This window comes from Pieris rapae, chromosome 12 (genome assembly GCF_905147795.1).
Source record: "Pieris rapae chromosome 12, ilPieRapa1.1, whole genome shotgun sequence".
Classification (NCBI taxonomy): Eukaryota; Metazoa; Arthropoda; class Insecta; order Lepidoptera; family Pieridae; genus Pieris; species Pieris rapae.
Window position 1 is genome coordinate 8,369,429 of NC_059520.1, and position 16,590 is coordinate 8,386,018.

The 16,590-nt window shown below is 32.3% G+C and overlaps 1 protein-coding gene across 1 annotated transcript in view; it reads left to right on the forward strand.

Annotated features, from left to right (window-relative positions):
- LOC110995213 (nephrin) overlaps positions 1–16,590 on the forward strand; it is a 333,726-nt gene that overhangs the window by 286,589 nt on the left and 30,547 nt on the right. Inside the window, exon 15 of the mRNA XM_045630341.1 lies at positions 13,930–14,133. Coding sequence (XP_045486297.1) covers positions 13,930–14,133 — 204 coding nt within the window. The remainder of the gene's footprint in view (positions 1–13,929; positions 14,134–16,590) is intronic.

Sequence of the window (16,590 nt, forward strand, 5' to 3'; positions counted from 1 at the left end):
TGGTTTCATAAAACCACACAACATTTTATATTCCTTACTACAAACTCGAATATATAATTCTACAATATTTGGTATCAGCTCAAATATCCTTTATATTAATATTCTTGTATGGCTACAGAAATTAAGTTTTTAGTTGAATCTTAATTTTAACAAAAGTTAGTAAATTGCTGCATTTAATGATCTGCATACTGAGAGCCAAGTTGTCTTCATATATTAGCAACTGCAAAGTTCGTACGAGCTTTTCGTAACAATTTTAATGCGGGGAAGCTTTTGAAATGGATACTGGACTAATATCAACTGCTTTGAAACTCTAAGTGCTTTTGTAGACAATAAGTTTCGCTACCACTAGTACACTGTTTGTAAATTTATGCAAATGCTAAGTGATATGCGGTGAGATAGTGTACAGAAGTGTAGTTAGGAAATCTTTCATAGCAAAATCAAGACAGGTAATAACAGTGACAAATATTCGTTGACTTGTCTGTTTTCTATTAACTTTAAATAAATAAATCAGTGGCGCTAAAACCTCTTTAGGTCTTGGCCTCAGATTCCTGAATCTGTTTCATAATCATTTTTAAATCTAATAGGCAAGTAGGTGATCAGTCTCCAGTGCCTGACAGACGTCGTGGACGTTTTGGGTCTAAGATATGTCTAGACCCAAAAAGTCTAAGGTATCTATTGGGTTTAAGGTATGTATGTAACCTAACCTCACGATGTTTTCCCTCACCGTTCGAGAAAATATTAAATGCGCACATACAAAGAAACTCCATTGGTGGATAGTCGGGGATCTGAGACAGAGATCAGAAATCTAAGACCAAGACCTAAAGAGGTTGTAGCGGCACTGATTTATTTTCTTTATATGTAAAAGCAACTACACTAACATAGGCAATCATAAAAGGTTGTTTAGTTTTAACCTTTCTTTATTCACTCAGACGCTCAACAAATAGTAACTTCTTCACTGAATAAAGCAAGCTGGAGTAATGAAGGATACATGATAGTGCAAAGTTCTGTTGTCGAGTTAACGCGTCTAATAACACCATGTATAAATTAGAATTAATGAGAAAGGATGTGGTGACTGGTTATTGTAAAAACTAGAGATAATGTTTAGAAACTCTGTTCGCTTTGCTACAATCAATAATTTTTTTTATGTAAACAAAATAATAAAAAAATATTCTGAATACCCATATGCGTCATATTAATACAAGAAGTATACTTATTATAATTAAATGAAATATATGAATATAAACATAGGTGATATAAATAAAACAAATCTAACAAAAAATAGATGATCAATAGATGTAAAAAAACAAAAGGCGGTGTAGTCAATACGAAAAATTATTCTAAGAGTATATATGTCTACTTTGATATGTGCCAACTAGATATTATATAGTATAAAAACCTACGTACATGAAAATAAGTTACAGTCGGCGTAAGTAGTGGTAACCCAAAGCCAGTTAAACCTTGTTAAAATACCTTTTCAGTAATTGAAAGGTCACGAATTGCCTTTTAAACACTCTTTAACTCGCTAAATGAAGAAATCCAAACGTATTCTGCAGAACGATCACGAGTATATATAATATAAACAAAACAAAAATTATATGGTTTAAAAATAGTTGTTAAGTTTCATAAGATGCTTATACAACCATTACTCTATGATCGTAGGCTGTATCTTAAAATAAATAAACACTATGCACACACGCGTGTTACGCATCTCGTAACACGCGTATGTTTGTTTAAAAAAATATTTTGTTGAATATAATTGAAAAAGAAAAAAACAAGACACCCTGTTATGGAATCAACTATTAAGTATGTTAGGAGCTGGGATGAGACAGGTATTTTTCACTTAAAAGGGTTTCCATTTTTACAATTTATAATGCATTGTCATAATAAATATTGTCTTGAAACAAATTAGTTCTATATTACACTAAACCTGAAATATTAAAGCGTACAGCTAATACTTGAAAACAGAAAACATCCCACGTTAATGTTCGCTAATAAACAACTGGTGCACTACATTAGCACCAAATGAGGAGTGTTTCTAGTTTAAGCCATCTTCATACTCCATTCTAACACACGAAATACACTAATATAAATTAGTCGATTCTTGACTATTATCGAAGTGAACATTTTGTAAAGTATGTTGAAATAATCGATAATCTCTTTAAAAATAAACAAACAATTTCTATATTCTGAATAATAAACTCTCATAAGATATATAAATCATAAGTTAAAGATTAATATGCTCACTTGATTGTACATGAAAGCCCAAAACAAACTCTAAACGAACTAGATGTTGAGTTAATTTTACGTTATATTAATCTACGCAATATTCAAATGATCTTCGAAATCTTAGCTTCTTAAAAAAATTATGTAGGACAACTTTACTTACAGTACTCATAAACGACATTTTTATATTTATTAAACGCTATGTTTGAAGGAGCCTTAACAAGCGCTCGAGTTAAGTGCATAGCTAAATATGAAATATCATAATAACGCAGCCCGCTTTATTATGACGTATAGTGCTTACTTATATTAAAGAACTAAAACCAGCTTCCGGGAACTAAATTTTAGCTAAAAATTTTCAGCAAGGTGTTTTAATGTAGCTTTATCATATCTACATTAACACAGAGAAAATTTTAATATCAAAGGAAAATGACAGAAGATTTGATTTGAGGCTTAAATAGTTACATACTCACAGGAAACTAGACAGGAATTTGTATGAGTCACGTCATCAATTGTGAGCTTATTTAAGCCTAATTTCCACGATTTATCACTCCTGGAAAACTCTGTCATTATAACTTTACAATGATACACAGCTGCAATCCGATGAAAAAGTGTTTTCTTTAAACTCAGTTATGTTTCATTGTATTTGGGTTTTTATGATCATGCTTCTTTGATGGTGCTGATCTGGAGGAAGCTGTACCCTACAGCATTAGACGTAAGGGGTAAAATACCCAGAGGTTTGGAGGTAGCTTAGTAGAAGCCGAAGAAGTTATTCTCTTCAAGGCATTGTTAGTCATTTTATCCGTGCAGCCTAAAGCATCAGCGTTTTGAAGAGGTATTCAGTTTAACAACGCGTTTAGGTTGCTATTGCCAATGTATTGCAGTGTATCAGGCATGTTTGCTGAACTGATGGTTTTAATAGCATCATTCGAAAAACGGGTGGCATGCATAGGGATAGGCACGGCGCCAATGGTATCTTAATGTGTCACATTTAGGAAAAGGATCACAAAGAATTCGCATATCTTGAAATGTTGATATGCCCAAGCTTCACTATTGGAGGCTTTTTGTTTTGTCTTCCAAGCAATTATGTTAACATGGCAACTAAGACCAAATAGTGTAACTCTTGACTAAAACAACATATGGAAATAACTCACATCAAATGCTAAGAAAAAAATGATGACGTTAACTGATACCGCCACCCATGGGCGAACGAATGGGTACATTCTTTTCTTGAAGGACCCTAAGTCGAATTGGTTCGGAAATATCCAATAGGCAGCTCATGCTCGGCAAAAATTCCCTTAAAAAAATTGCAGGTATTAATTCGAACAACTCTGAACACTGAAGTAAAGACCGTAGAAGATCCAGAGATACCCCACATCCCTAATAATGCCAAAGAATCCCGCACATTTCTCGTTTATCCATAGTCTAACAAAAAAAATTCACGCTATATTGAGCCTTATTGATGATTTATTTTGGGCCATTGTATTTCCGCGCAGTAATTAATCCGACAGATCCACGAAAATATTGCATTTATAATTCGGATGCTTTATGGTCGTATGACGGGATATTGATGGAATATTCAACGGGTTTGAATCGCTTTTTAAACTGCACCGATCATGTCGATGTCTAGCAGACTGCGGTTAACGGCTTAATTTCGCTACTTTAATACATTTACTGTGAAATGAAATGAAATACGTTTAGAGATAAGTAAAGCCGGCGTAAAAATACTCTCGATACTCTTTTTTAAAAAAAAGCAAATCATCAAACAATTCCACAATATTTAAAACAAATATAGCAAATGTGCACAGCCGGGGATCGAACCTACGATCCCTGGATGTGCACCAATGTCTGAGGGATGAGCGTCGTACGCTGAAGCCATAGACCAAAACTGCTCTCGTACAAAGTTATACTTTTATATATGTGACGATATAGATATATGTCTAGAAAAGTAGTCTAGTACTTTAGCCGACTTTACTAGATATTGAATAAATATGTCCAAATAGCTTCTAAATTTAGATTACATATTAAATAAGGTATGTTTTAACATATTCGGCAATATTCGTTTACCAAATGCGCAATCTTCAAACTAAGCAAATCATCATACAAATTGATGTTGTTTATACCACTTTGATGATATATTCAAATATTCTTAACGCGGACCCTTTAATCATAGAACCCTAACAAGATCAATTTGTTGTCTAATCACTTATTCATTAATCTCGCAACCGCTAATTGCAAGTCCAATAATTCTTTATTAATATTGATTGCGGCTATATAACTTTGTTATATGACTTTTAAGGAAGCTTGAAAGAGTATCCCGACCACGAATCTGAACTCCTAAATTATTTACCGAGAACAAAATTGTAATAATTCAAATTAGTTAGATCTTAATAAATTATTTAGAATATTTTTATCTTGCATTCAAGCATGGAAATTGTCAAAAATGTAACTTGTGTTCAAATATCTTTATTGAGTTTATTCTTTTTAGATATTAAGTATTTCATATTGCAAATTTATGCTTAAGTATTATAATAAATTAATTAGGTTTTTAGAATAAGACCAGTATGAAATACCTTATGTATTAGATTTATATGCACTTTTAATTTTTTGCAAAACAAATCGATACTGTTTTACTGGGTCTAAGAGGAAGACCACAGGAATTCAGGACCTATTAATAAACTCAGTTTTCTATCGCGAAGCGCGAACATACAACTACTATTCAAGTGACTTCGACTTGTTTAATCTATCGAATATACTTACAAATAGTATTAAGAATATCCATAGAGCTATATAACCTGCATTATAAGCATACCCATACTCACTTTCAAACAACACTGTCGTATAAGTATTAGTTAAATTTATTTAATAATTTTTACAGTGTTTTCCTTTAGTAAATGTTTGAACCTTTTTGTATATATATTCGTTATTTATACCTTTTGTATTTTTTTTGTTTTATATATTGCAATTTATATTAGCTTTAGCTTTCAAAATGAATTGAATATACCAACGTGAGTGTTACCAACAAAACCACAAGGATAATAACGCCAAGAAAGTGATAATACAGTAATCAATTTCTTTTGTATTTCCCAACGTGTGTTCGTTCCCGACTGACGTGCTATTCGTGAAATACTGAAGCAAAGAAATGTATAATTTTTGTGAGATAAAAAAAAATGTTAGATTGAAAAAGTCAATTTCTTTCCTTTATTCTTTTGGAAATTCATGGCGCCTTCAGCTACATAGAATAATAGTTTCGATAGTTATTATAACAGGTAAAAATCATAATATGAAATACACGGAAAGTTGAGTGTGGTAGTTAAAACTTGATCTACAATGGTAAACTATTATATCTATTCTAACTTCCACCGTTTCGTGGGCGGAAAGTTGCTTTGAGCGTGTTTGGAAGCAACTTTAATCATTAATACGCGGCCTTGATTAATATTTATAATAATTTCATGCAAACTGCCGGTTCAACGCTGAATTATAGCAATTTTCGAGCTACTCACTCACAATACTTGACGAAGATTGATGACGTTAAACATTTTTGGTGATTCTTTGTGATAGGAAATTAATTGTTATTGTAATTAGATACTCAAGTTTAATTTGCTTGATGGTTGTAAACTTAGAAAGGTAAAAATGTTTGGTATGAAAACCCTATTATCTACTTATATTGAAAATTCCATCATATTATTTCAAATTGACTTGATTACAATAATTGTTATCTGTATCTCAGAGTAGCAGACAGATTTGCCGATGCATCATTTTTCAATTTTTTACTATGTTCCTTATGATAAGTTTATTTTAATAATAATTCGGTTTTGGGTCCTTCAAAAATAGCGTAAATTTAATTAAAGGGTGGCAAAGTACTTCCTCGCAATGTGAGTGTCCATGGAGTATCACTTAGCTTCCTGCCCGTTTGCCTCCTATTACGTCAAAAAAGGGCATGATAATATAAATAAATAAAAACTCTGCGTTTACTACGGATGACGTTATGCGACAGAATTGCCATCTAAAGTTCTAATATGAACGAATAAGTCAACAAATAACGTCTATTCTTTCTTGATCTACCATTTTTACTCTCATTCAATCGGTCTTAATCACTCCCCCCTTTTCTTCGGCAAAAACGTTGCACATTTTCGTTTTGTTTTATTCGTAAATTTAAACCTCACGCGCCTAAAGATGTTTTACTCCAAAAATAATAGAGTTTTGTATTTAATTTATACTTTGTTATTTTTTGCTTAAAACGCGAATTTATTACGTAACTTCTCGGAAAAATTAAAGAATTTACAAAGTCCCTATTATATCAGGGAGTTAATTGATAACTCCGTCAAAAGGGAAAAAATTTAAAAAACACCCAAAGTATAACATAATCACAGAAAAATTACTGACCCTCTGTTGAAACAGGAAAAGGGCCGCAGTATAAATATTTTATAATTAAATCATACTTGAATCATGGTTTTTGAAAGCAATTTTTGTCAGAGCTTTCCGGAGAGCTTTGGTGTGTTGAAAAGATTACTAAAGAAAATGGAATACTGACTTCCTGAAAATACGCCTTGCATAATACTTTCTCTCGTTCCAAATGTTTGTTTTCCATTGGCAAATCATATTGCGATTGCAAAAGCTTTCTTTAGATTTTATTATATTCAACTACATTTTTATCAGTCTTGTGCAGTTGCTTATACATACAATACGGTTGCACTGTAACCCCTTATGAAATCTACAAGTTAGTCATTTATATAGGCAAGTAAATGACTCGCCTTCTGTGACTGACACGTCATCGAGTTTGAGATGCTACGGTTTCCTCACGATATTTTCCTTTATCGTATGGGCAAGCGTTAATTGCATATGAGAAAATCTTTTAGGCACATGGTATCGAAGTAATTATATATAAAAGTAGTATCTATTTAAGAGACGAAACTCTATTTTTTATAAAAAATATAACGTCCATTCAAACAATCAAAGATACAAAAATCATTTATTCATATAGGTAACAGTATGTACACTTATGAACGTCAAAAAAAGAAATATTCATTAAATGATTCTAATTTTACATTTACTGCCAGTTCTCAATTCAAGGGCGTAGAACGGAAGAGAAAAATAAACTCTCCGCCCCTTTTTTTATAGCCAAGTTTTTTTTACATAATGTTTGTAAGGAGCTGCAACCATTACACCATGTTCCATATTCTGTTGTGTATGTTCCATATCTTGAGTAATTAAGAATAGACAATATGTTTCATACATCTCAGAAAATATGTATATTGACAGACACGTAATTTTCAAATATGTTATACTAATTAGACGTATTTTAAGTTAATTAGGCAGACTTCTTATCCTAGTGGCGCTAAAATATTTTCGTACTGGGTAACAGATATATGTATCAGTTTCCAGATAATTTCTTATTTCTACTCTAACGAGTCGAATTTATGGGTTTTGGGCCTGGTACATGGTGGTTTACCCACGAAATTTTCCTTCACCGTACCAGCGAGTTATAATTCGCAAATACGCAGAAAGCCCATTGATGCAAGTAGTCAAACTTACAACCTCAGATTTTAGAACAATATTTAAACCAGTGAATAAATGATGATATGTATAGTTAAAATTTAAAGAGGTAACACGAGAGATTGCTCTTTATTTTTAATTGTTATAACTGTACCGGATTTCGCAATGATATGCCAAATAGTAAATAAAACATAACGTTACTTTTTATTTGAATCCTGCAGATGTTAAAGGACTGTAAATAGGCATATTATATAAAGGGATAAAAAGGCCGCCTTACCTGCAGTAATTAGTTTCTTATCAGAATGCGCAGCCTTTTTGAGAAACTCCCTCTTCACTAGCCTCTGATCTAGGCTGTTTTATTAAGGAGGAAAAAACTTTAACGAGAACTTAGATTTACTCAGCTTTATTCAGCGAAATTGATTAAATCTTTTGAAGTACTTTAAGAAATCCATTCAACAGAAATAGGAACGTCTTCAGCCTTCTACAAATTGCCTATACTGTGATACAATTGTACAAGTCAAATGTAAGGTTTTTCTCATTCATTTCATCAAATGTAATATTTTAACCATAAAAATAAAAGTGTTTTGTAATGGCAATGAGTCACGAATATCAAGAAATATAAATTAATTTACCGTTCACTATTAACTGGCCTACATATAGCTTTTATGTATATAATAATCGTAGATCTAGGCTGTAGTACAAGCAGCTCTTAAATCATATATTATATGATTTAAGAACTAGCAGACTCGGCCAAGCGTTGCTGTGGCTAAGGTTTTTGTTAAATTACATAGTAGTAAGCTATTCAAGGGAAACTGTAGGAGAACTGATATGAAAGGTAGATAGCTTATGTGAAACGTAGGTACTTTTAACACAGCGCCATATGTTAGAATTGTATCAAATAATAAACAAATAATTTGCAATAAAATAAAATTGCAACTATAATTAAATATCTAAGCTATCCTATCTCTTAAGTTGGACCAGACTGCTAACGGTGTGCCTATTTAATTTAAAATCGGTTAAGTAGTTTAGGAGTCCATCGCGGACCAACATCGTGACAGGAGATTTATATATATAAGATATTCTAGAGCATAAATGCCACCTTTTTATTATATATATGAAACTAAACATAAACATGGATTACTTACTTTACCAGCTTCCACCATCTAATAGTGTACGTTTTTCTTTGTGACTTTAGGCTTATTGTATTACATATAAAATGCAAGTCTTATAGTGACATTCTTTTGAATTAATGATTCACAATTGTCATATTGTAGATGGAGTCATTTCATACACTGGTATCTTATTTTTATATTATAGAGGGGCAAACGAGCCTGCGAGACGCCCAAAAAGGCAATCGTCGCAGCCCATTGACACCCATTTTTAGTGGGTGCGTTGGCGGCCTTTATGATTTAGTACACAGGAATTTTGAGGTCGTATCTCTCAGGGAATATCCCCGCCGGTAATTATATCTTCATACGTCGCTCAATTATTTGTATGTCATCTACAATAGTGTAGATAGAAACTTATATAATTTTTGCGCATACATTTTTGTTAAACTTTACCTGTAAATTTGCTAATTTCCCCTCTCAAGTTAAGCCATAAAGTTATCTCTTGATTCAGCAAGTATGAAATAATTCAAATGAGGATAGCAAAGACATCGCGCCTCCGGGCAATGAAATTTGCATAGGATGAAACTGTACGCACCTGCTCGCCGGCCTGATTAATTATTGAAGTACCAATTTTGAGGGAGTGGTACAAGACACCTGTGAATATCTCTTTCAATTTGGATTTTGATTTTCACGTTGATTATGAATATGAATATATGGGTGAGCTAAAAAGCACCTTCCTATACCTATAATTCAAAATCCGATAGATGATGTAATATATGTGTGGAATCAATAGCCTTTTTTTCTTACAATAAAGTTCACAAAAAAAGAGTGCGACTTTACACGAATTACAATCTAGCCTATACAATAATTATGGCTAAGAGATAATATTATGTTGAATAGCTTAAACTAAGGTAATGTTCATTAACAGTCTAAGGGCCTGTTTCACAATGTATGGATGAAGTAACAAATAGCTATGCAACACATAAAATATTCGAAAGATAATAGTTCCGAATAAGATACTTCGCGTTTCATGACGAATAGCGCTATCTGACAGTCGTGAAACGCAAAAATACTGTTTATACCAATAAGTAATAAATAGCTTGTCTGGAACTTATCCGGACATTGTGAAACAGACCCTTAGTGTCCTATAATATTTGGTCACAATTTTCATGTGTCTGAAATACCGCACATTCACTACACTACTAGGTTTATTAACTCAAAAGGTTTAGTTTTCTTTAGGCGTCGTGTACCTCTCGTGTCAAGAAGTAGGATTGCCTCATTGCCATTGCTATGTAGCCTGTTTAAGTGAGCTAAGGCAAACTGTTTAGCCGTCTTTAGGACTGTATCCACATTAAGATCCCTGAAGATACTTTAATTTTAATGTACCATGCACCATGCATTGACAATGTCCCGAAGAACCTTGTTCTTTTAGCATTGAAAAATATTCAACGTAGGCGTGTTTAAATCTGTTATTAATTAACGTCACTTATAATTAAAGACGTAATTTTTAATCGGGTTTATAGAACTTAGTACATGCCCAAATAAATAAAATCTCTTATTATAGCACGTAAACTTTCATACAAAAGTGAAAAAACCTTACCTACTAAAACATTAATAGTTGAATCAGTTGTTATTGCTAAAAATATCTTAACGATTTGTAGTATAAGTTCATGTTACAAAAACCCATAACTTATAATTGAAAACGATTCAATATTCTAATTCATTGAAACATCGCGACGCCGCAAACAGTCGGGCGTGGTCACATACATACATTTCGAGATGAAATGCACAATATATTCATTCGGAAAAGTGGTCAATATGATCACGTTCAATTGCCACAAGGCTTTAAATTGTTGGCTGGAATTGAATCGACAGTCGAATTATTTTAATTTATTTAAACTGTTTTAGACGATGGATTATTTAAGTAATGTTCATAACAACTTTTGTTTTGCTACTACTACTACTACTAAGGTTGTGAGACGTGTTAATGTATTTACTTAAGGTAGTTTAACACTAAATTGCGTTTCATATCACAAAATAAAAGTTTGTACGCATTTATCTGCATTGGATGGTTTCGATACTGCATTGGATATTTAACAAATGAAAAACATCGCGAACTAATAAATAGTTAATTAATCAAACTAACATAAATTATACATCAGTAAAAACCGAATTTAATGCGAACAGATAATCAGACGCCGCAGAACTTTATTTAGAGCCTATTATTATCTTTCCCATCTAATTTACCTGAATGACAATTATAATCAGCTGTCTTAATTACAACATACCAAGCACATAGCGAACGATATCCGAATATCTTCGACGATTCGAGACCCCATTAGGGCTGAGCTAATTAATATTTAAACACTCGAAGAATGTCGTCCAACCGAAATTTAAGCGAGTGCCGAGTTCCCGGGGTATTTCGGGCAATTTCATAACTTCCCAAAAGTTAGCCGGTCCCCGAATGCCCGGGTAAACTTCACGCCTCACTGCACTCATACTTCTGTTTATTTAACGATCTGCCATCTGGCGTTTATATACTGGATCTGATAAAACATTAAGCCAAATGAGCTTTATCCAATTTTACTCGTTTTGGGTTCTGCGTAATGTTATACTCACCATTACGACTGTGTAAGCTTTCAAATCTTTGTTGGATAACTTTTAAAGTTCGTTTTCACTGCTTTATATAAATATATTATATATGCTTAAATAATTTCAGTTCAAAGATATTCTCTCTATTTCTCAAAGAATTCATTCACTTAGTAAGAAAATTAAGAGTATTAACCTACTTAAGTACATGGTATTATTAAATTATTTGAAAATAAGCAATTGAAAAGAAAAATATTAGTTGCTAACAATAATAACAATATTTTGATGCACATATTGCGTTAAGATAATATGATAAGATTATTAAGATAAATAACATGTCTGCATTACCGCATAGTTCCCCAGAGATTGCCACTCATGTCTATTATATGTCTTCAAAGATAATTTGTTCCTCGCTATTACAACCGAGACATTGTCTGCTTTTCCTTTTTAACTTCTAAATTTAAAATGGTTTATATAATATCTTTATTCCAATTTCAAATAAATATGACATGGTTATACACTAATTAATCAATAAAATTACGTGGATATGGGCGGGGCACATGGCAAGAGGAACGGAAAAGTGGTGCAACAAGGTATTCAACTGGTGCCTAAGGCACAATAACTGCAAAAGAAGACAATTTAAAGGAAGAAAGACCAGATTAAGGAAAGAGCAGATGGTAAATGACAGAGAGTGGCAACAGTACAGACAGATAGATAGAGAATACTCTATTTGAAGGAGGCTATTGCCATATAAGGGCACACAGTTATATACAAATAATAAGATGTTAGATATATAAATGTAGTTAAAAGTTAAGTGTCTGAAATAATTAAACTATTATTATTAGTACAAGTTTGCTTAAATCTTTGAATTTTTGTGTGGTGTAGATCGATTAATTTAAATGCAAATACATCATTTAATCGTATTTCCTGGCTCATAACTACGATTTATTATGACGTAAACATGAGCATGTATACGTTCGTATTAAATACTAATTTATCACACGTACAATAATTAACCTGACGTAAACGTTACGTAACACAACCGAACATTTCTGTACCCTCAATGTCTGTCTGTCAATTTACTTGACTTATTTGTTTAATAACTATTCCAGCCAGTTAGTATCAAGCGAAATATTTATTGCCCAAAAATTTTAACACGGGACAAGTTTGAACCACGATTGTCCGGCAATACATTTTTATGTTTACAAGTTCGTACAGTGAATTATCTTAAGTATATTTTATTTCATAAACCCAATTTTAAAACCCAAACTTAAGTGATACCACTGCCCATAGACACTAAAATTGCTAGATGGCTCATGCGTTCGCTGCTATCCTTATAAAAATTGGTACGCCCTATCTTCAAGGGGCCTAAGTCGAATTCATTTGGAAGTTCTTCAAAGGGCAGCACATAACAGCGGTACGTTAAACTGCTTTTAAAAATCTCAGTTGTTGAACGACGGACGTCGAGATGATACCGGTGGAACTTAAACCTGTGCACTTCAACCTACAAAAGTTTCAAGTGCCAGTCGATGTTATACCCGAAGCCTTGGAGATTAAAATTATTTGAACTAATAAATAAACTACGGTTATTGCAATTCATTCGGCTTTTATGTATTTTTAAATTACGATTGTGGCACCGCATGTACATAATTTATGGAATATCGTTTAATATTTTTACGACTCTAGTGTGCTTATTAACGCCAGCGATTTAGATTTTATTCCGATTAATCAAAACTTGATTAACACGTAAGGTGTAAGCTTTGAAGGTTTATGTTTGTTTTATTAAAGATCGAATTAAAACCAACTAGTTTCAGAAATAAAATCGATGTAAAAAAAATAATTTGTTGAATATTTCGTCTATTTTAACCAATACGTTCTCGAGTATAAACTTATTATAAGTTTAGGTTTAAAGACATTTATTCTCATAATAGACATTAGTCACTTACATGAGAACACTTATATGCTAACGTTACAATTTGAGAAAAAAAAAGAAACTTGATAGAACTTGGATGAACTTTCATTTCCGTAGATTGGGATTACTCAATAGATGGTCTTTTAATCTTAATTTAAATATTGCTAGGCTGCCTGCACTTTTTATATTTTGTGGAAGTCTATTATACCGCAGTACTCCCCCAACGCTCAATGTTTTTTTGTCTAAGTTTTAAGTTTTAGTATTTTAATCATGTATTTTACAAATCCTTATGTTACGATATAAGAACATTTAATACGTCTTATAGTACGTTCTCGAATAAAAACCAAACCAGTTAGTTGTGTGTTATAGGCTACATATAAATAAGAAAAAAGAAGGTTTACGGGTCATTGTTACCCAGCGAAACCGGAGCGTGCTTAGTAAAATTACAAATATTGTATTCCTTAAATGCATTATTTAAAGTGATAGAAGTTGTAAGTATTGATCAACAAATGAAACAGTACAGTACAAAAATCATCTATCGTAAAAAAATATAATTATGTTTTTTAAGTTTCTTTAGTATGTTTAAATAATACTCCATTTCAGCATCAGAAACAACTTTGGGTGCCGGGGCTGCGGGCGCAGCGGGGGCTACTGTCATCGGTGTTGGTGCAGCCTTAGCCCTAGCCGTAGCAGCATGGCGTGCAGCAAGACGAAGGCGTGCTCCAAGAAAAGCACCCCCGTCTTCTCAGCTTGACAAACCAACAGATCATGACGATGCCGAGCCGGATCTTATACCGAATAATTACTGTAAGTAACTTTTTTTATTTATATTCCGATATTATGTCATAGGAGATTTTGAAAAATTTAAATGTGTTACTGATGTTATAATTTTTTTTTTTTTTTTATCGTGATAAGAAAATGTTTTGACCTCTAAACTCCAATAATTGACCTTAGGCACTGGGGTCTTAGGACTGACTAGTGACTACTTAGACTAGTTAAAGATTCTCCCTTTAGATCGGAAAAAACGCACAACATCGTTTCACAACACATTTTTTTTTACTACTTTTAATTTACGTTTTTCGTTTACCGATATATCCCTATTCGAAATTCCGAGTCTGTAGCCTTCCTTTACATTTTTAAACTTACGAGACTGGTTTTAATAAACTTAATTAGAAACATTTCCTTTCAATATCCGTTATATAATAAGCTACTTTTATTATAAAGTAATAATTTATGACAAGGTATATTCCACGGGATAATGATACTAATAGCTCGGCGCTCGCTTATATTTCGTGAAAGAGTATTTTTATTCTTATTTAATATATATAAAAGTAATGTAATTGAAAGTCGGTAAACAGATGTTTTACATAGCATTGATCTGTCAATGAAGGTAAAGATTAAACTCTACATGTTATTAGGAAGATAGTTTCGATTTTTTTACAGTTCTTTGTTATATTGACTGAGGTCGTAGGTTTGATCTGTATTTAGATTTGGCTTTGCATCAATGGGCATTCTTTCTATGTGCACATTTAACATTCACTCAAACGGTGAAGGAAAGCATCGATAAGAAACTGGCTAGACTTAGACTAAAAATGTCGACCTTACCTATTAGATTGACAAATTATCAAAACATATAAAACAATCTTGCAGCCAACATACTTATTATTCAAATTTAACATTAAACAAAATATAATAATTAATAAAAATAATTAATACTTACTTAATATTACACAAAAAAAGTAAATTGTTACTGCTAAACAAAGTCATGTTCTCAAAATATTTGGCTTTATATAAACTAATTTTAAACCGAATGTTTGAGCTGAAACATGCAATAGATTCTTTCGAAGTCAGAGATTGACACTTCGCTATATACACATCGTGAGGAAACCAGCATGCCGACACAGAAAGCCTTCCTGTGTAGGTTAATGATCATAATATTAAAATATTCCATTCTTTATTTTATAAAAGGCACTTTGATATTGGAGAGAGACATCACTTCAGCCATCGTTCAAATATAATAGTTTTTGAGATTTAATAACCCTCTCACTTTATATAGCACCTGAATATCAGAAAAGAATAAAGTGGACACTAAATTGTAAAAGCAATATCACACGTACAACTGTTGTTTTAGGTTTTTGAACCTTTTTTGAAAGTAAAGCTATCGACACCGAAAATTCGAATATAAATGTTTTGAAATAAAATTTCTGTTTTACCGGATCACAATTATGTTTTACTTTTTGCTGCATGCAACTCTCTTTTGTGTTTTCTAAAAAATCTAAATACAGCAATGAAGGACGTATATTTTGTGTATTTTGGAAGATTTATTATACAATTTTCATTGCATAACTTGTCTCCGAATGTGTGAGTTATATTTTATTATATAGAGATAATGTCAAAACATTTTATATACTAAACAAATATTATACAGCACTTTTTGATCAAGACAATTCATGGTATATGGAGTTTTGGTTTTTAAAGTTTTGTAAAGCAAGGGTGGCCACTTGCTTTACAACGAAATATTTTAAATATTTGAATTCAATATCTGATTCTCATCATGTATGTGATCAAACTAACAATGAGAAAATCCTCCTTCTTGGTTTTAGAATTCTTGTCTGTTGCGTGTTGTTCCCAGGAGAATGTAAGTGCGTGCTACTCTTTAACCATACCTTCTACTAATAGACCCATCTTTGTTTTTAATTATTATTAATTACCTAAGATGTCACGTGGAATATGGTGTAATGGTTTCAGCTCCTTACAAACGTTGTGATAAACAAAAAAACTTGGCGATTAAAAAGAGTGGCGGAGAGTTTATTGTCAGTTCTTCTCTTCCATACTACGCCCTTGAATTGAGAACTGAGGGTAAATGTAAAATTGGAAGCATTTCATATATATTTATTTTTTTACTTTCATAAGTGTACATTGCGGTATCTATATGAATAAATGATATTTCAGTGCAGGCAAGTGAACGAAAAATAGAACGAAAAGTCCATTCATGTGAATAATCTAGTAACGTTATTTAATGTCATTTTTATTAGTGCTTGGTGAATCGAACAATTTTCATTATGGACGCTCAAGCCGCTAAGACTACCCAGATAGATCATAATCATAGAGCTCTTTTATTCTTGGTACGCAAGGAACACGCGTAAAGTTTTTAAAGATACTTTTGGTACTTTTACATAATTGTCGTTTCTAGTTTCGTAAGACTGTCAAGATATTTTCGCTGTTCCCAATATTTTAATATCTACGCAGCTCTGATATTAGAAA